Genomic DNA, 16,138 nt, shown 5'->3' with positions numbered 1-16,138 from the left:
CATACAGCATGGAATTATATCTGGGATATTTTCCCCATTGAGATCTGATGAGCTTTCAAAGTGCTCCTTTAATTTTTTTTAGCAGTTCATATTTTGACCATATTAAGATATTTTCCCCTTCAACATGTATTACAATAATGGTCTGGCTTTCTGCACTGAAATTACAGGGTTGTTATCCTCCGGGCTCCACCTCTGACAGTACCTGCTGTACATGTGACTTAAAGCGTGTAGAAGAGGCTCATCAGAAATGTTGATGACATGAATTCATTTAAATGTCAGTATTTTAAAATAGGCATGGCTTTCCCTGCAGCTCTCCCCACTACTTCACATGGGGTTCAAATCTCAGTCTCTCCAGGGAGACGTCCTGTACACGTTGCATCTACGGAGTTATTTTTTTCTCTTCATGCTTCTTTAAACAGCTCATCTGATTTGTTCTGAAAAGACCTGTATTTTTTCACAGACTTTCTGCAGCTTGACGACAGAGCCGAGAAGGGGTGCAGGAGTGCAGTTCACTCTCAGACCACTTGAATTACAATATGCTGAAAGGTTATTATGGATGTTTTTGTCTGCCCCAGCTTTAAGTGCGTCTCATGACCGAAGATGAAGAGCAGAGAGAGAATACTCTTGAGTTTTGTCTTGATGAGATGACAGCCATGCAAACCTGCCAGGGAAGTAAGATCCCTGCATGTAGTATTAGTACAACACAAACTGCCAATTGTAGTTTTTTTTCTGTCTACTTCTCTTTGAAATAAAGAAAATACCCCAAATTTAATATGGTGCATCTACCATTGTACATGTTGGTTTTTGGGTGTCACTGGTTGCTTCAAAGAAAAGCTGTGGTCCTGACAGCAGACCACTGTGCTGAATTTCCCCACTGAATGCCACCTGATTTTAGCTTCACCACAGACTGAGTGAAAGCACAGAGAAGTGTGTGTGTGTGTGGGGGGGGGGGGGGGGGGGGGGGGGGTGCAAAAAATTTAAAATGGTAAAACTGGGAGCACACACTTTTTTTTTAGAAACACAATCAAAGTTTGCAAAAAATGGCAGGTTGATCCTTTAGAAAGTTGGCTCGTTGTCAAAGTCAGCTGGCTCTGCTACTGCACGTTCATTATGGGCTGACAGAATGCCCGGGTGTTTCATGGACGAAGCCTGGAAAACTTTTCGCTGTAGAACAAACAAGGACATTTCTATATTTTCATCAAGTAAACTAACCTGAAAATACACATTTAGACTGATTCTTTGCTACGGACACACAAACGCAATCACAAACTGCAACACACACAAACTATTCAAACGGAGAAGAATTATGAATATGTCAATATGCCTACATGGATAATAACAGCTTTGAAGAAATGTGTGTTCCTGTTTGTGTGTCTCAGAGTGCACAGATACATTATGAGTGAGACAGCAGAGCCACGGGCAGATGTAGACACACAAAGACTCTTTGTCAAAGCTCTTTTTTTTTAAACAAGTCACGACACCACCCAGAGAGTGACTGATACCACTGTCATATCCACTCTGTTTGATACGCACTCTAATGGAGGAGCCACGTGGGATGTGACAATATAGTTGATTCCACACTGCTGCACGGGTGGCCTCAGTGTGCTCCACCTTTCATGCTTCACTGAGAATAAACCTAATAGGTGGCTATTTTATTATTATGCTTGCAACAGGTGATAAAACGTTGTGTACCAGGGTAAAAAAAACCATCATGTGTGAATACAGCAATTTTGGGAATAACTGAAAGTGGCTGTAGTTATCAGACTACAGAAAATGCAAATGATACTAAAGAAAGTCAATAAAGCCTCAGCGTTATACAGGTACTGTAAAGGACAGCAGCTGCCACGCGGTGACTTTGCACATGTTTGACTACAGGGATTAGCAAAACAGTACAGCTAATTACCTTAAACTTTTTAATAAACTTTTTAAAGCATATGCATCGTCAGTGTGCACATAACTCTTCATACGTCATGTGCCTGAGTGTGTCAGGGGAGAGTAAACTGCAAATCAGCCAATTAAATAGTGTCTGTGAACACCGAGGCTGTGAGATTCAGCTGGTGCTACCTAAACATATGCAGAGTGAACGCTGGATGTTCACAAGCAGCACCTTAGAAAGAGCGAAATCTCTGCAGCTCCCTCCAGTTGACTGCAAGGACGTTAATGCTTCTCTTAATGCCGTACATACATCAAAGTCTACTTTCTGTTTGTGTTCTTTGTACATCAACCAATAAATTGACTTTTTGTCTTTCTGCAAACACGGGACTCTACTCACTCTCTTGTCTATTTACGTGGCTCACAAGATTAATAATCAGCCACTCTACGCAGTAATGTGCGGTTAAACCTTGGAAGCACACGACATGTGATGTTCATTAAAGTTAATTTAATAAACAAAAGTGACACTTCATTAAATGAATATATTACAGCAGAGTGCAGTCAGTAACCAGCAGAAAGTCAAAGTAATGCTAATAATTACAGATTTAACAGTAAGATGTTTAATAATTAGAGGTTTGTGCTGCTGTTTAAAGTCAACTAATGGTCAAAGAGTCATATGGAGTTACATATACATATACACAGATCAGGTATAATATGATAACCACCTGCCTCATACTGAGTTTGTCCCATGGACTCCATTAGACCGCTGATTGTGCTCTGGTATAGTCCAGAGCATAATCAGCATAATGAGTGGTGATGTGGGGCCTCCATGGATGGGACTTGTTTTTCAGGCACATCCCACAGATGCTTGATTGCATTGAGGTCTGGGGAATTTGGAGGCCAAATCAACACCTCAAACTCGTTGTTGTGCTCCTCAAACCATTCCTGAACCACTTTTGCTTTGTAGAAGTGCGATTTCTGCTGCTGAAAGAGACCTCAGCCACGAGGGAATACTGTTTCCATGAAAGGGTGTACATGGTCAGCAACAATGTTTTGGTAGGTGGTACACGTCAAAGTAAGACCCAAGGTTTCACAGCAGAACATTTCCAAAAGCATCACACCTGCTGGTTTTCTTCCCATAGTTCATCCTTGTGCCAGGTGTTCTCCAGGTATGCACATGCACCTGGAGAACAAACAAACACATGATGTACAACAAACCGTGATTCCTCAGAGCAGACTAATTACTTCCATTGCTCCATGGTCCACTCTGATGATCAGGTAGCCATTGTTGGTGCTTTCAGCAGTGGACTGGAGTCAGGATGGGCACTCTGACTGGTCTCAGGCTCTGCAGCCACACACACAAGAAACTGCGCTGCTCGGTGTATTCTAGCACAGTTTTGGTATCAGAACTAGTGTTAACTTTGTGAACAATTTAAACTACAGTAGCTCAAGTGTTGGATCGGACCACACAAGCCAGCTTTCATTCTCTATGTGCATCAGTGAGCCTTGACCCTCCATGCTTTAGAGACTTATTTGCCTTACTGATTATTGCTTTTAGAAATTAATGTGAACAAAATACCTTGCACAACAACAAAAACAATAAAACTGAACATGTTTATGCTAGAAAGATTACCATAAAGAAAGTATGTTTGTAAAAACCATAATTCGTTTCCCTATAATTATAATACACTTGGAGGTATTCATAACACTTTCTGGTGGTAAGTGTTGTCAGGAGGTCCAGCAGGTCAGCTACTAAATCAGAAGGTTGGTGGTTCAATCCCTGGCTACTTCAGGCAAGGTACTAACCCCACTTTGCTCTCTGATGGGGTGTGAGTGTGTTTGAATGTTAGATAAAAAGCACTTACATAGAGAAGAACTGCTTGTGTGAACTGGTGAGTCAAGTGGTGCAAAACATTTTGAGTAGTCAGGTAGAGTAGAAAAGCACTATATTTACAATTCCACATACTTCACTTCTTCCACATTTGTCATGTTACAGCATTATTTCAAAATGAATTAAATTAATTTTTCACCTCAATACTCTACACAAAATACACAAATAAAAATTAAAAATAAAATACAAAAATATAACATGTACAGTATTCACAGCCATGACAGTCAAAATTGCATGGAGTTTGCCAAAAGTCACCTGAAGGACTCTCAGACCATTAGAAACAAAATCTCTGCTCTGATGAAACAAAGATTGGCATCGTTGGCCTGAATGCCAGGCCTCATGTCTGGAAGAAACCAGGCACCACTCATCACCTGGCCAGTACCATCCCTACAGTAAAGCATGGTGGTGGCATGTATCATGCTGTGGGGATGTTTTTGTGCAGCAGGAACTGGGAGACGAGTCAGGGTTGAGAAAAAGATGAATGCATCAATGTACGGAGATGTCCTTGATCATAACTTACTCCAGAGCACTCTGGAACTCAGATGGAGCAAAGGTTCATCTTCTAAAGGGCAATGACCCAAAGCACACAGCCAAGATAACAAAGCAGTGACTTTGCTACCACTCTGTGAATGTTCTTGAGTGGTCCAGCAAAATCCCAGACTTAAAACTGATTCAAGATCTCTGGAGAGATCTGAAAAGGGCTGCACAGCTCCCATCCAGCCTGATGGAGCTTGACTTGTTCTGCAAAGAAAAATGGAAGAAACTGCCCCAAAACTTTTAGCGTCATACTCAAAAATGGACTGTAATTGCTGCAAAACATTCTTCAACAAAGTATTGAGCAAATGACACGTGGGACTTGTTTTTTAAAGTGGTTTTGAACAAAATGTGGAAGAAGTGAAGCACTGTGAATTCTTACCAGATCCATTGTATGTAATACCACTTAAATTAGATGATGTGTTTGGCAAAGATGTTCAAAATTTGGACTGGAGTCTGCAAACATCTCTATCCCTAAAATGAATTGTGAACAAAAAATATCTGTGTCCTTATTAAAATGTACTAAATTGTTGACTTACTTTCTCTACTTATCAACTGCTAAGTATTCACTTTAAGTATTTCCATGCTAATCAATAAAAGAAGGACCAGTTGTTTTTTGTTTTATTCCACAGTAACTACATAATAATGTTTAATATCACGTAGAATTCGTTCACGGCTTTGGTCGATAACCTTACACAGAACGTTAAATAAAACATAGAGGTTTTTGCCAACTCACTTCTCCATGCAGTGAAACTCTTCCGGCTGACACATTTTTGTCCTGGAGTGTTGCCGTACTGTGACGTCACTCGATAGCGACGAGCAACAATGGTAAGTGAGCAAGCAATTTTCTCTACGGCTCTTAAAATTAAAATATTGAAACCTATTATTTGCTACTTAAACTTTATTCTTCTCATTTTAAACTCCAGTATACGCGCTGCCACGTTCTTTCAGACTATTTTATGTATAACATGTGGAGTAAAAATGGAATTAAACATAAACATCAGTCTGCTAGCGAAAGGAAAGGCTAGCGACATTTGCTTTTTTCCTCGGGTGCCGTTGTCGAAGCTCTCAGCCATCTAAGCCATTCATATTTTCGATCGATGATTTCATCTATTTTTCTAATGTTAGTAATGTTTTAAAAAGCACAACGGGTTCTCTGTTAAAGTTTGTTTTTCCCGTGGTGTAAAATAAAGGGCTAGCACTTTCCAGTTGCCTGTGAGGCGCTAAATATATCGCTGAGCTAACTGGTGATTTTGGCTTACAGATATAATCGTCTGTAAGAGACAAAGTGAACTCGTTCTTTAATTTCTACTGTGTTAACACAAGTGTGTTTTTCTTCTAGGGACAAAGCCAGAGTGGAGGCCACGGTCCAGGAGGAGGCAAGAAGGATGACAAGGTGAGAATGCCAGCTGATTGTTTTGGTAGCAAAGGTTTATCTTTACAGTGACGTCTGAACAAGTACCTCGTACCTTCTTGTCACTATTTTTTATTTCCAATACTGTGCAAAGGTTTTCATGCCACATTTTACTTCTAATGAGCCAGACTTGTTTTTTTAATGTGGCATGGTAATGAACCCAACACAACCAACACAGTAAAAGCATTTGTGGATAGAATATTACGCAATGGAACACCATCAGTCAAGGATTGGCCTCCACAGAGCCTGGACTTAAAATATTATTTAAACTCTGTGGGATAATCTTGAAAGAACAGAAAAAATATGTGCATTTTTCTCCATGACTGTACAACAGACGAGTGCCAAATGAAAGACATGAAACTGAATTCTTACCTCTAAAGTGAGGGGATCTGGTGGCTTCCTTACATAGTGGGTTGCATTTTGCTGGCGTCATGGTTTGAGGAAATGGATTGTATGTATTGGTATGTATTCAAAGGTCCTACATAATAGGCTGATAGGATGTGTTTATGTTGTTACATAAGTAGTTTGAGCTTTGAAACTGTATATAATGTTTCCCACTGTTAATTTGTTCTTTTTCTGCTAAATGAAGGATAAGAAAAAGAAGTATGAGCCTCCAATACCCACCAGAGTTGGCAAGAAAAAGAAGAAGACCAAGGGACCAGATGCTGCAAGCAAACTACCATTGGGTAAAGGAGTGAAAAGCTTTGCACTGGGAACAAAAATCTCTGCTGCCAGCTTGTTTTCCTGTAGATCAGAAAATTGACATTCATAATTACATTTTATTCCATGCTTTTATTCGATATTCTGTGTGAATTCATTGGATGCATCCCTGGACACTTTGTTTTTACTCAAGATATCATGGATAATTGGCAGTTTCTAAAGTTGAAATCTTTTCCTTTGTGTGACATAATATTTGTGGTTGTATCAACTGGGTTATATGCTGTGCATCTTTTTGACGTTCTGCTTGTTTGCTTTCAGTTACACCTCACACTCAGTGCCGCCTGAAGCTGCTGAAGCAGGAACGGATCAAAGACTACCTGCTTATGGAGGAAGAGTTTATCAGGAACCAGGAGCAGATGAAGCCCCTGGAAGAGAAACAGGAGGTCAGCATTTGCACCTCAAATACCACACTTCTTTCTGTGAAGCAGGTCTGGGTGAAATGAAGTTACCAAAAACAAAACAGTAGTGTTGGGGATCTTGTCAAAATTAATTATTAATTTAACTAATTTAATTAATTATGACCTCAGAATTCAAATTCATCATGCAGTACCACCTGAATAGCATCTGACTTCCAATGACTTCCTTTTTCAAAATGACAATGATCCCAAACACATTGCTGTGCAGTAAAAGCATATCTGGGTTAAAAACACACAGTGGAGCTTTAATTATGCTGAGGTCTGGCTTGTTTTTGTAACCCAGATACCTCAGCATAATTAAAGCAGCGTGGGATCATCTTGACAGTATTTGTCAAAAAATAATTTCCCCCAGGGATCAATAAAGTATTCTGATTCTGATTCTGATTTGTACCTGACTTCATTTTGTGCTCCATGTCTGGATCAAATGAAGTTATTCCAGTGCTGTTTGTGTTTACAGGAGGAAAGGTCAAAGGTAGATGACCTGCGGGGGACCCCCATGTCTGTAGGCACTCTGGAAGAAATCATAGATGACAACCATGCCATTGTGTCCACCTCAGTGGGATCAGAGCACTACGTTAGTATCCTGTCCTTTGTGGATAAGGATCTTCTGGAGCCAGGCTGCTCTGTCCTGCTCAACCACAAGGTAATATTAATATTTTCTTATTTAGATTAGATTAGATTAGATAGAACTTTATTAATCCCTCGGGTGGGTTCCTCTGGGAAATTCGATTTCCAAAAAAGCACAGCACCGACAGAAGTTACAGAGTTACAGAATATTATATATATATATATATATATATATATATATATATACACACACACACACACACACACACACACACACACACACATATATATATATATATATACACACACACACACACACACACACACATATATATATATATATATATATATATATATATATATATATATATATATAAATACAGAGACAATATAAATAAAATATACGAAGGGGATAAATAGAATAAATAGGAATAAAAATACAAGTGAATTGCACATTTCAAGTATTGAGTCTATTGCACCGTTGACTATTTACAAAAGTATTGCACAAAAGGTATTGCACAGTGAGGTGAAGAGGCACTACAGCTTAGTTGTTCCCCCCTCCTTTGTCCTCCTGTTTCCCCTCCCTCTCCCCTCCAGGGGGAGAGGACCAAAGAAGAGAGGACCAGTGAAGACCAAAAAAAAAAGTGTTAATGAACTTCCCAGCAGTGTTTTTGACCCAACTCCACCACCTAACTTAATACTCATTGACCTTGGGTCAGTGAGTATTAATCAATTCCCCAAAACTGAATTTAGCTGACCTCAAAAATTCACACTAGTTGTCTTGTGTTTGTATATTATTGTAGGTTCATGCTGTGATTGGGGTACTGATGGATGACACTGACCCCTTGGTGACGGTGATGAAGGTGGAAAAAGCCCCACAAGAAACCTATGCTGACATCGGAGGACTGGACAATCAGATCCAGGAGATTAAGGTACACTATGACAAGAAGCCAGAAGCCAAACTGACGTCTTATAGTGAAGTGCTTCTTTTTAGAGATTAACTGCATTTTTAAACAAATTTCTAACAGGAGTCAGTGGAGCTGCCTCTTACACATCCAGAGTATTATGAAGAGATGGGCATTAAGCCTCCCAAAGGAGTCATCTTATATGGACCACCTGGCACAGGTAAGTCTCTGAACTGTGGGTTTAGGCTCTTAAAATTTTTTTCTCCTGCCAACAAACATTAGTGTCCACACTGATATTAGTCATGCTGTAGGGAAATAATAACCTATGAAATCATTTTAGTGGTTTTGTGTCATCTCTCCATTCATCCTACTTCTTAGGAGTTTTAAGATCCTTTTCAGATCTAACCTTTAAATATTAATACTTTTCTGTAATTTTCAAACTCCACTATAAGGCACTATAATATGATATTCAGTGTGAAAGAAAGAAAAACTCTGCCATCAGTTCTTTTTAATAAAGTGTCCAAAGATCAGTTTCTGCCTTTAAAAAGAAGTGATAGTCCTGTTTACTGTTGTTGTTGTGGTGGTGATTGGTTGTACAGTGAACTCCACCACAAGTGTTTATAATATTTTAATCGCTTAATGTCTGCTCAGAAATCACACGACACTGTTTGAATATCTCATTTTATGAGTTTACATAAAATCTGTTCTTGACTGAAGACGATGTCAGCAGCATGTCCCAGCACAATGACTGGGACATGCATTGTGCTTTGACTTAGCTGTAAATTTCACTGTCGTGTCTGGAGCTCGCTGGTGTTTTTTATGAGGCGCTGCATGTCATTGCCGTTTCACGTAGAAAGATGCTTTGGGCTGCTTTCCTGCCACGAGGGGTCGCCACAGCAGACAGCTCTGCATGTTTGATCTGGGAGAGTTATACGCCAGATGCTCCTCCTGACACCTCCCCAGTGGGGCTTTGTCTCTCCTGCTAGAATTGAACCAGAGATGTTGAAAAACACAAAGCTAGAGCAGGGCGATGTGACCAAAAATATTTATCACGATATACATTTGAAAATTTGCGATAACGATATAATTGACGATATAATTGACACTAGACAAAATACTTTACAACTCCGCAACTTTATTAGTGCAAAAAAAAAAAAACCCCATCAATGTATTTTCACTTAAACAAGCAGCTGTTTTTTATGTGCATTTAAGTTATATAAAAATGTAACAGTGAAAATGCAAATTCCTCGCTGACAGTTTAACCAAAAAACATTTCCAGTGGAAACTGGCCGACATATCCTCAGCATAACCATGTATAACATCCACAAAACTTAAAAAGAGGTTATACACACACAATACAGTAATATTATGTTGAAGCACAGTACGTATCACTCCGCGAGGCTCCGCCTACAATAGCCGTAATGCTCCGACAATCCATCAAGCGGTGCGGCTTCGTAGCTCAGCAAAGTCGTACTGAAACCTTTAACAGATTTTCGAGCGCCGTGCACATAAAATCGTTTCGAGGTCAGTAAACACAACCAGAGTTCATACATAAGGCGCACGGGATTATAAGGGGCTCTGTCGATTTTCAGAAAAATCAAAGGATTGATTTTAAGTGTGCCGTATTTTCCAAAAACACGGTAATAACGACGGCCTGCTAGCATGCGCTACCAGAAATAGTGCTTTGTTGTGTATCTGACGGACAAAAGCTAAACCAGTTCCACACCAGTGAAGCTGCAGCATTTTTACAAACCAGTTCTGGTTCATCCGTTTCATTTAACGATCTGCTTTCACCGCCATGCTTTTTCCGACGTGTGCGCATGCGCGTTTTACCCACATTCTATCGCGATATTTCATTTTTCTATCATTGCCCAAAATTATACTGGTATTCCCGTGAACGGTATGATATAGCCCAGCCCTACACAAAGCTATGTATTTTGGTACACTTCATATGTTTGGCTATTTATTCTGTAATTTTCAAGGGCGTCCAAACAAACATAGCAACATAGTTTCACAATTTCACTCTAAAAATGGTTGTCTTGAGGGGATTTTGAGAAATATCTTAAACAGAAAAATAATAGTACGGCGACTGCAGAAAGTTGACTTTCTTTCAGTGAAGGTATTTTTGTGTGAAGGCCATCGTGTCTGTGAACTGTGCAGATGATTGAGTTCCTAATTTAGCTGCTCAGTGTTTAATATTTTATCTTCAGAGTTCATAAAATCCTTTTAACTTCTAATAAAACATTTCCAGTAATGTTAAATACATAATGCATGGAAAGCGATAAAGCTAAGTGAGTAATACAAGCGAGTTAGCTGTGATTATGTTATGGAAAGCTGTGTAACTCTTTCCCCTATAAAGATTCCATCTGATGATCTCCCGTCTACCCGTAATGATGGGTTCTGACGCCTCAGTATAAATCAATAAAAACTTTGTTTGAGGACAATTAGAATAGAAAATTTACAAAAAAAAATTTTTCAAGGGTAGCTGCGTCGGCAGAGATCACCCTCACTAACTTCTGATGCAAAGCCAGTCGTTGTGTTCTGTAAGCAGGCCTGAAATATGACACAAACTGCACAAAGCTTAAAGCATTACTTTTAGGAGGCTTCCATAGGGGTAAAGAGTTAAGCCTTCTTAGAAACTGTAGCTGGTGATCTTTCTGTCAGCAGCCACAGGAAATGACATTTGTGTAATGAGCTCTTTGCGACGCCATTTTTACTGGAAATGTCCGCAATTGAATGCAGGCTCATGGTCACAGACTAACTGTTCTTCATGTTGCATTGAAATGAAAGATTAAGGTTCAAGTGAAACAGAGTCCAGTCCTACGCTGGACTCTGTTTCACTTGGATTAAACTATACTCTTTTAGGGAGTTATATAGACGTGTGGCAGGTATGTTTTACGCTTTCCTCTGTTATGCATGTACCAGGTAAGACACTACTTGCCAAGGCTGTAGCCAATCAGACATCAGCCACCTTCCTGCGTGTGGTGGGCTCAGAGCTGATCCAGAAGTATCTGGGAGATGGGCCCAAGCTGGTGCGAGAACTCTTCAGGGTAGCAGAGGAGCACGCCCCTTCAATTGTCTTCATCGATGAGATTGACGCCATCGGCACAAAGAGGTAAAAAGAAGCTCTGAAAGCATCGGCACAGTGATGCTTTACCTGTGCTGCTGAGGAGCTGGAAGGGGACGCCAAGGTGTTGATTAGTATGTGTGATAAATGGCGGCGTTTTTTTTATATACTTTCACAGCACATTAACAGTGCAAGGTGATGTGCTGCTGCAGGGTTTTCGTCATCTCAAGTACAGGATGCTGAGTTTATCAGTTACACTGCACAGTCCTTTCTTACACGTTTTACACTTCATTTTGCCTCTCACCCTGCTGCAGGTTGTAATAGTTCAGGGTGTAGTCTTTGCAATAGGAAATGTGTTTCTGTGACCACAGGCAGCTTGCACAAAGTGGTGGCTGCACAGTGTAGTGCTGCTAGGAAAATATGGCACTACTTGACATTAAAAGCTGCTCAGTTCCCTGATTTGTTTGTAAAAACTTTAAAGGATAAAACAATTCTGAGCAGTGTGTGTCACTGTTCCCATCCTCTGCCCATGTGTCTATTGTAACTGTTTTCTTTTTCTTTGCTTGCTGCATGTGCTGCTCTTGTTGAGCGCTGTGAGATCACTGCAACAAACAGACTTTGTTGTATGAACCTCAGACTGCAGGTTACTAGGCTGCACTATGATTTCGACAGTCAGTGCACCTCCTCCTCCTTTTCTCCTCGATGAAGGTCTACATTTTGTCCAGCACATTCTCCAGTTTTTATCTTGATTAATTCTCAGCCTTCACTTTAAGCTGAATAAAAGGTGCCACACAAATGAAGCCTGTTTGATGGAGGACCATAAGCAAGCCCATGACGGGAGACAATGTACGGGATGCCTTTGATTTTCACGTGGTGTGTTCACTGCCTGTGTTGTGTAGGTACGACTCTAACTCCGGCGGTGAGAGGGAGATCCAGAGGACCATGCTGGAGCTGCTCAACCAGCTGGACGGCTTCGACTCGCGGGGAGACGTTAAAGTTATCATGGCCACCAACCGGATAGAAACGCTCGATCCAGCTCTCATCAGACCCGGTCAGTACCAGTGTGACTGTCACCGGCCTTCCATCTTTATTCACATCCACAGTACTGTAAACTAGACTGACATTCAGGACATGGCTGCATTTTGTTGAGTCACTGCAGCGCTGCTTTTGGAAGTGACTGTTCATATTTTGTTCTAATCAGCCACGAGCAGTAAAATGTTCTTCCTCAGTGTTTTTCCAGAAAAGACTCAGTGCTGTCTAAGCTTTAGCAAACACTGCTCCAAGTCCTGCTTACGAACAGTGTTGGGAGTGTCATGAGAAAAGTAGCTCCATAAATATCTTCCCTGCATTATTAATGTATGATTGATCACCTGAGTTTGATTAACAAGACGGTTTTTGAGTGAGACTCATTGATCTGCTGAAGACTAACAGACTCGTGGCAGAACAGAGTCACAGTCAGTTTGTGATGTTTTGTTTTCTGTCGTACTCCTCAGGGAGAATCGACCGTAAGATTGAGTTTCCCCTTCCCGATGAGAAGACCAAAAGAAGGATCTTCCAGATCCACACCAGCCGTATGACAGTAGCAGATGATGTCACCCTCGATGACCTCATCCTGGCAAAGGATGACCTGTCGGGAGCAGACATCAAGGTAAGAGAAGACTACAGGCTTTTTTCTCTCTCTTTGGCACTCACACCTTTTTCTTCAGAGTACAAAGAAGCACAAAAAACAATAACTGAAGACAGAAACTGACACATTCTAGCTCAGCACAAGTTTTTCCCTCCCAGTCCTCCAGCTGTGATGGTTTGACCAAGTGAATGCTGTGAGGCTGAACTCGAACTGTATTGAATTTTCTGCTCAATGCAAACTTCAGTTTGCTCATTTTTTCCCTTCCATGCAGACTCTGCCGAACAGGAAATCCATTTTTAATTCACAGGGAAAATAATTTTTCACATTAAAACTATTTTTTTTTAAACTTTAAAAATTAGTAAACAAATAAAACTACCATGAAATGACTTGTTCAGTGTTAAGAAATTACCCCACAAAGTTTGCTGTTCACTTCCAAAAGCTGAAACTGTGGCTGTACTTGTAGACCTGACAGTTTTAGCTACCAGTCTATTAACCACTTTACTGCTTTAGCATTAGCTAACACCAAGCTCAAATTGTCTGCCAAAGCATTTAGATGGTTTTTAAATGTTTCACCCCATTAAATTTTTTTGTGCATTTGTGTGAAAAATAGAAATCGATAAAGATGCTCAACCTGAAATCTGAATTGGCGTAGGGATCTCTGCTGGACTGTTTAAAACATGAGTGAAATACGAAGCATGTCCAGCCTCTTTGCATCCTAGCAGAGGAGCTGTGTCCTGCTTTCTTCATTTGCTCCGGCCTCGCTCTGATGCTGCAGCCATCTATTGATTGTGTGAGGGCTTGGCGGCGAGCCAGTTCACACTGTGGCTCAGCAAAACGGGGAATATAATGAGCAGAAAAGGCTGCTTGAAGGAAAGCAAGCGGGGGTTGATTTTCTAAATGATTTTCACATCAACACTTAATTAACTTTATTAAGTTCCCCGTTAAAAAAAGACCTGGCCCAAAGTGTTCGGATCACTCACACAGCTTTGCTGCCCTCGTGTGGAGCGTGGCAGAATGACACATGGAGATTTCTTGGATGACATTTAAATGGAAATGTTTGGGAAGCAAACAATGAGTTTGAATATTAGGGATGTCCTTTCTTTCCTCAGACAAACATTAAACATTAAGGCTCTGTCTGACTCTGACTGACATGACTGTTCATGGTCAGTTTGACATCAAGTCAAGCCACAAACAACCGGCTGTTTATTTATTATAGCTCGTACCGCTTTGTCACATATTTGTATCGAATTCCTTCAAGTAAGCCGTTTTCACGTTCTATTTAGATGTTCGTAGGTTTTGCCTGAGATTATTCAATGAAGCATTTATCCAGGAAGATAAACTTAAGAATCTAAATAACAGCACAAATCAGAGCTGTTATCACAACCAGTCTACGTTATTTTTAGACTGTGTAACGTGCTTGTTTTTCCTCCAGTTTGACTCTTGTTGCTCTCCCTGTGTTTCCTCCTTTCATCCTCCAGGCCATCTGCACAGAAGCAGGCCTCATGGCTTTGCGAGAGCGCCGAATGAAAGTCACCAACGAAGACTTCAAAAAGTCCAAGGAGAACGTTCTGTACAAGAAGCAGGAGGGCACGCCAGAGGGGCTTTACCTCTAACCTTGAAACATTTTTGTTTTCTCTCATCCTCCCCACCCCATCACTATCTATCGCTGTGTGAAAGAGAGGAGGCAGCAGCTGAGTCGCCTCCTCAGAGAGTTTGATATATTTTGTGCATGTCATGTCTGGCTTATCCCGCTCTCCTTTAACCGTTACGTGTTAAAACAATAAATGACAAAATATAATATCTAATCACTGCGTGTTCTCATCACTTTTTCTTTCACTTTGCTGCAGCAGCATCTGCTTCCTTTTCACTTCCTGTAGTCTTCATTGGTTGGCTACAACATTTTGAGATATTCACATGAATTATGAGACTTCTCCCGTTGACCCGAGTGTCATAAATAGTCCTGTTAATACACAAAGTCTTGTTTTGTGTGTTCCCCATACGCAGCACAGCACACTGGCTATTTAGAGATTCTCAGAATGTTTGGGATGAAACGCCCTGATTGTGATGTTTCACTCAGCCGTCACCTCCAGGAGCTGCATAATGTCACTGCACTAATGCCCAACTTTTTAAGTGTTTAGAGAATGCAGAGTGGGTTTTGGTACATGTTTATGTTTGTGCGCACAACCCCCTCCCCTATTTAAATCAGCCTCCAAGTTAAGTAAATCCAGCTAAGCTGCCCTTGCTGCAGTGTGACACACGGAGAGCGGCAGCGTTGATTTAATTCCTCTTGATGTGGAGCCATGTGCAACTCGCTGCTCAGCAGAAAGTGGCCCCATGCAGCACGGGCATCAAACCACTCACCGGGCTCCAGTGAGGACCGAGCTGCTGCTGCTGTTCTGCAGCCCCCTCCTCGCAAGCTCTCTCGCCTTATTAAATCAGTCACGCATTTCAACTGCAGCTCATTCAGCAAATGGAAGAATTGAAGGGGGTAAAAAAAGAAAAACATTTAAATCAAGCGCAGCGCGTTTGGGTGCCGGCAGATGGGTGCCGTGTTTTATAATGAGACATTTGCCCTGTCAGCTCAAGGCTGGGGTTGGGTATTAACAGCCCCCGTGAGCGCGTGCACACACACGCACCAATATGAGCTGATGCAGCTGGGTGTCGACACACTTTGATAGTTTCCATTTAATGCGCTCTCCCAAAAAAACAACAAAACCCCTGAAGTTCCCGTGTATTAGAGAAAAAAAAGAACAAAGTGCTGTATCAGAAATGCCTTTAATTGTCTTTGTGTTGGTTGGAATATTTAAATACTTATTTGCCTTGCAAATCTTGTATCAATGTATTTGTATATTTTAAACAGCTCAAAGTCTTTCCTAATGGCTGACTAATCATTCTCTGATACTGTCTCAGGTAAGCCCCACATATCCCCCGCCCCCCTTAATTTTTTTAAGAACATAAAGGTTTAAGGTGAGAAAAGGGGATCGTAAGGCATACATACAAAACAGCAATATTATGTTTCATATGCCATTTGTGCTGGAAAATAACCAGCAGAGCTCATGCTTTCGCCTCTGATTCTGCAAAGAGCAAACAATTTAAAGAAAAGACACAAATGTGTGAGAGAGAGT

General features: G+C 40.8%; 1 protein-coding gene across 1 annotated transcript; it reads left to right on the top strand.

Annotated features, from left to right (window-relative positions):
* The first annotated feature begins 5,081 nt into the window (after positions 1 to 5,081).
* On the top strand, positions 5,082 to 14,818 carry LOC146651782 (26S proteasome regulatory subunit 4). The gene is made up of 11 exons (XM_085381683.1): positions 5,082 to 5,125; positions 5,640 to 5,693; positions 6,301 to 6,397; positions 6,690 to 6,814; positions 7,305 to 7,490; positions 8,218 to 8,346; positions 8,443 to 8,539; positions 11,245 to 11,434; positions 12,286 to 12,437; positions 12,880 to 13,034; positions 14,492 to 14,818. The coding sequence occupies exons 1-11, from the start codon at positions 5,123 to 5,125 to the stop codon at positions 14,624 to 14,626; spliced, it is 1,323 nt and encodes a 440-aa protein (XP_085237809.1). The 5' UTR covers positions 5,082 to 5,122; the 3' UTR covers positions 14,627 to 14,818.
* Positions 14,819 to 16,138: the final 1,320 nt, after the last annotated feature.

This window comes from Rhamphochromis longiceps, linkage group LG15, assembly GCF_057381845.1.
Source record: "Rhamphochromis longiceps isolate RC_006_pf linkage group LG15, R_longiceps_female_GT1.1, whole genome shotgun sequence".
NCBI classification, from domain to species: domain Eukaryota; kingdom Metazoa; phylum Chordata; class Actinopteri; order Cichliformes; family Cichlidae; genus Rhamphochromis; species Rhamphochromis longiceps.
Note: the sequence above shows the minus strand (reverse complement) of the source record. Positions and strands in the feature narration are given on the sequence as shown.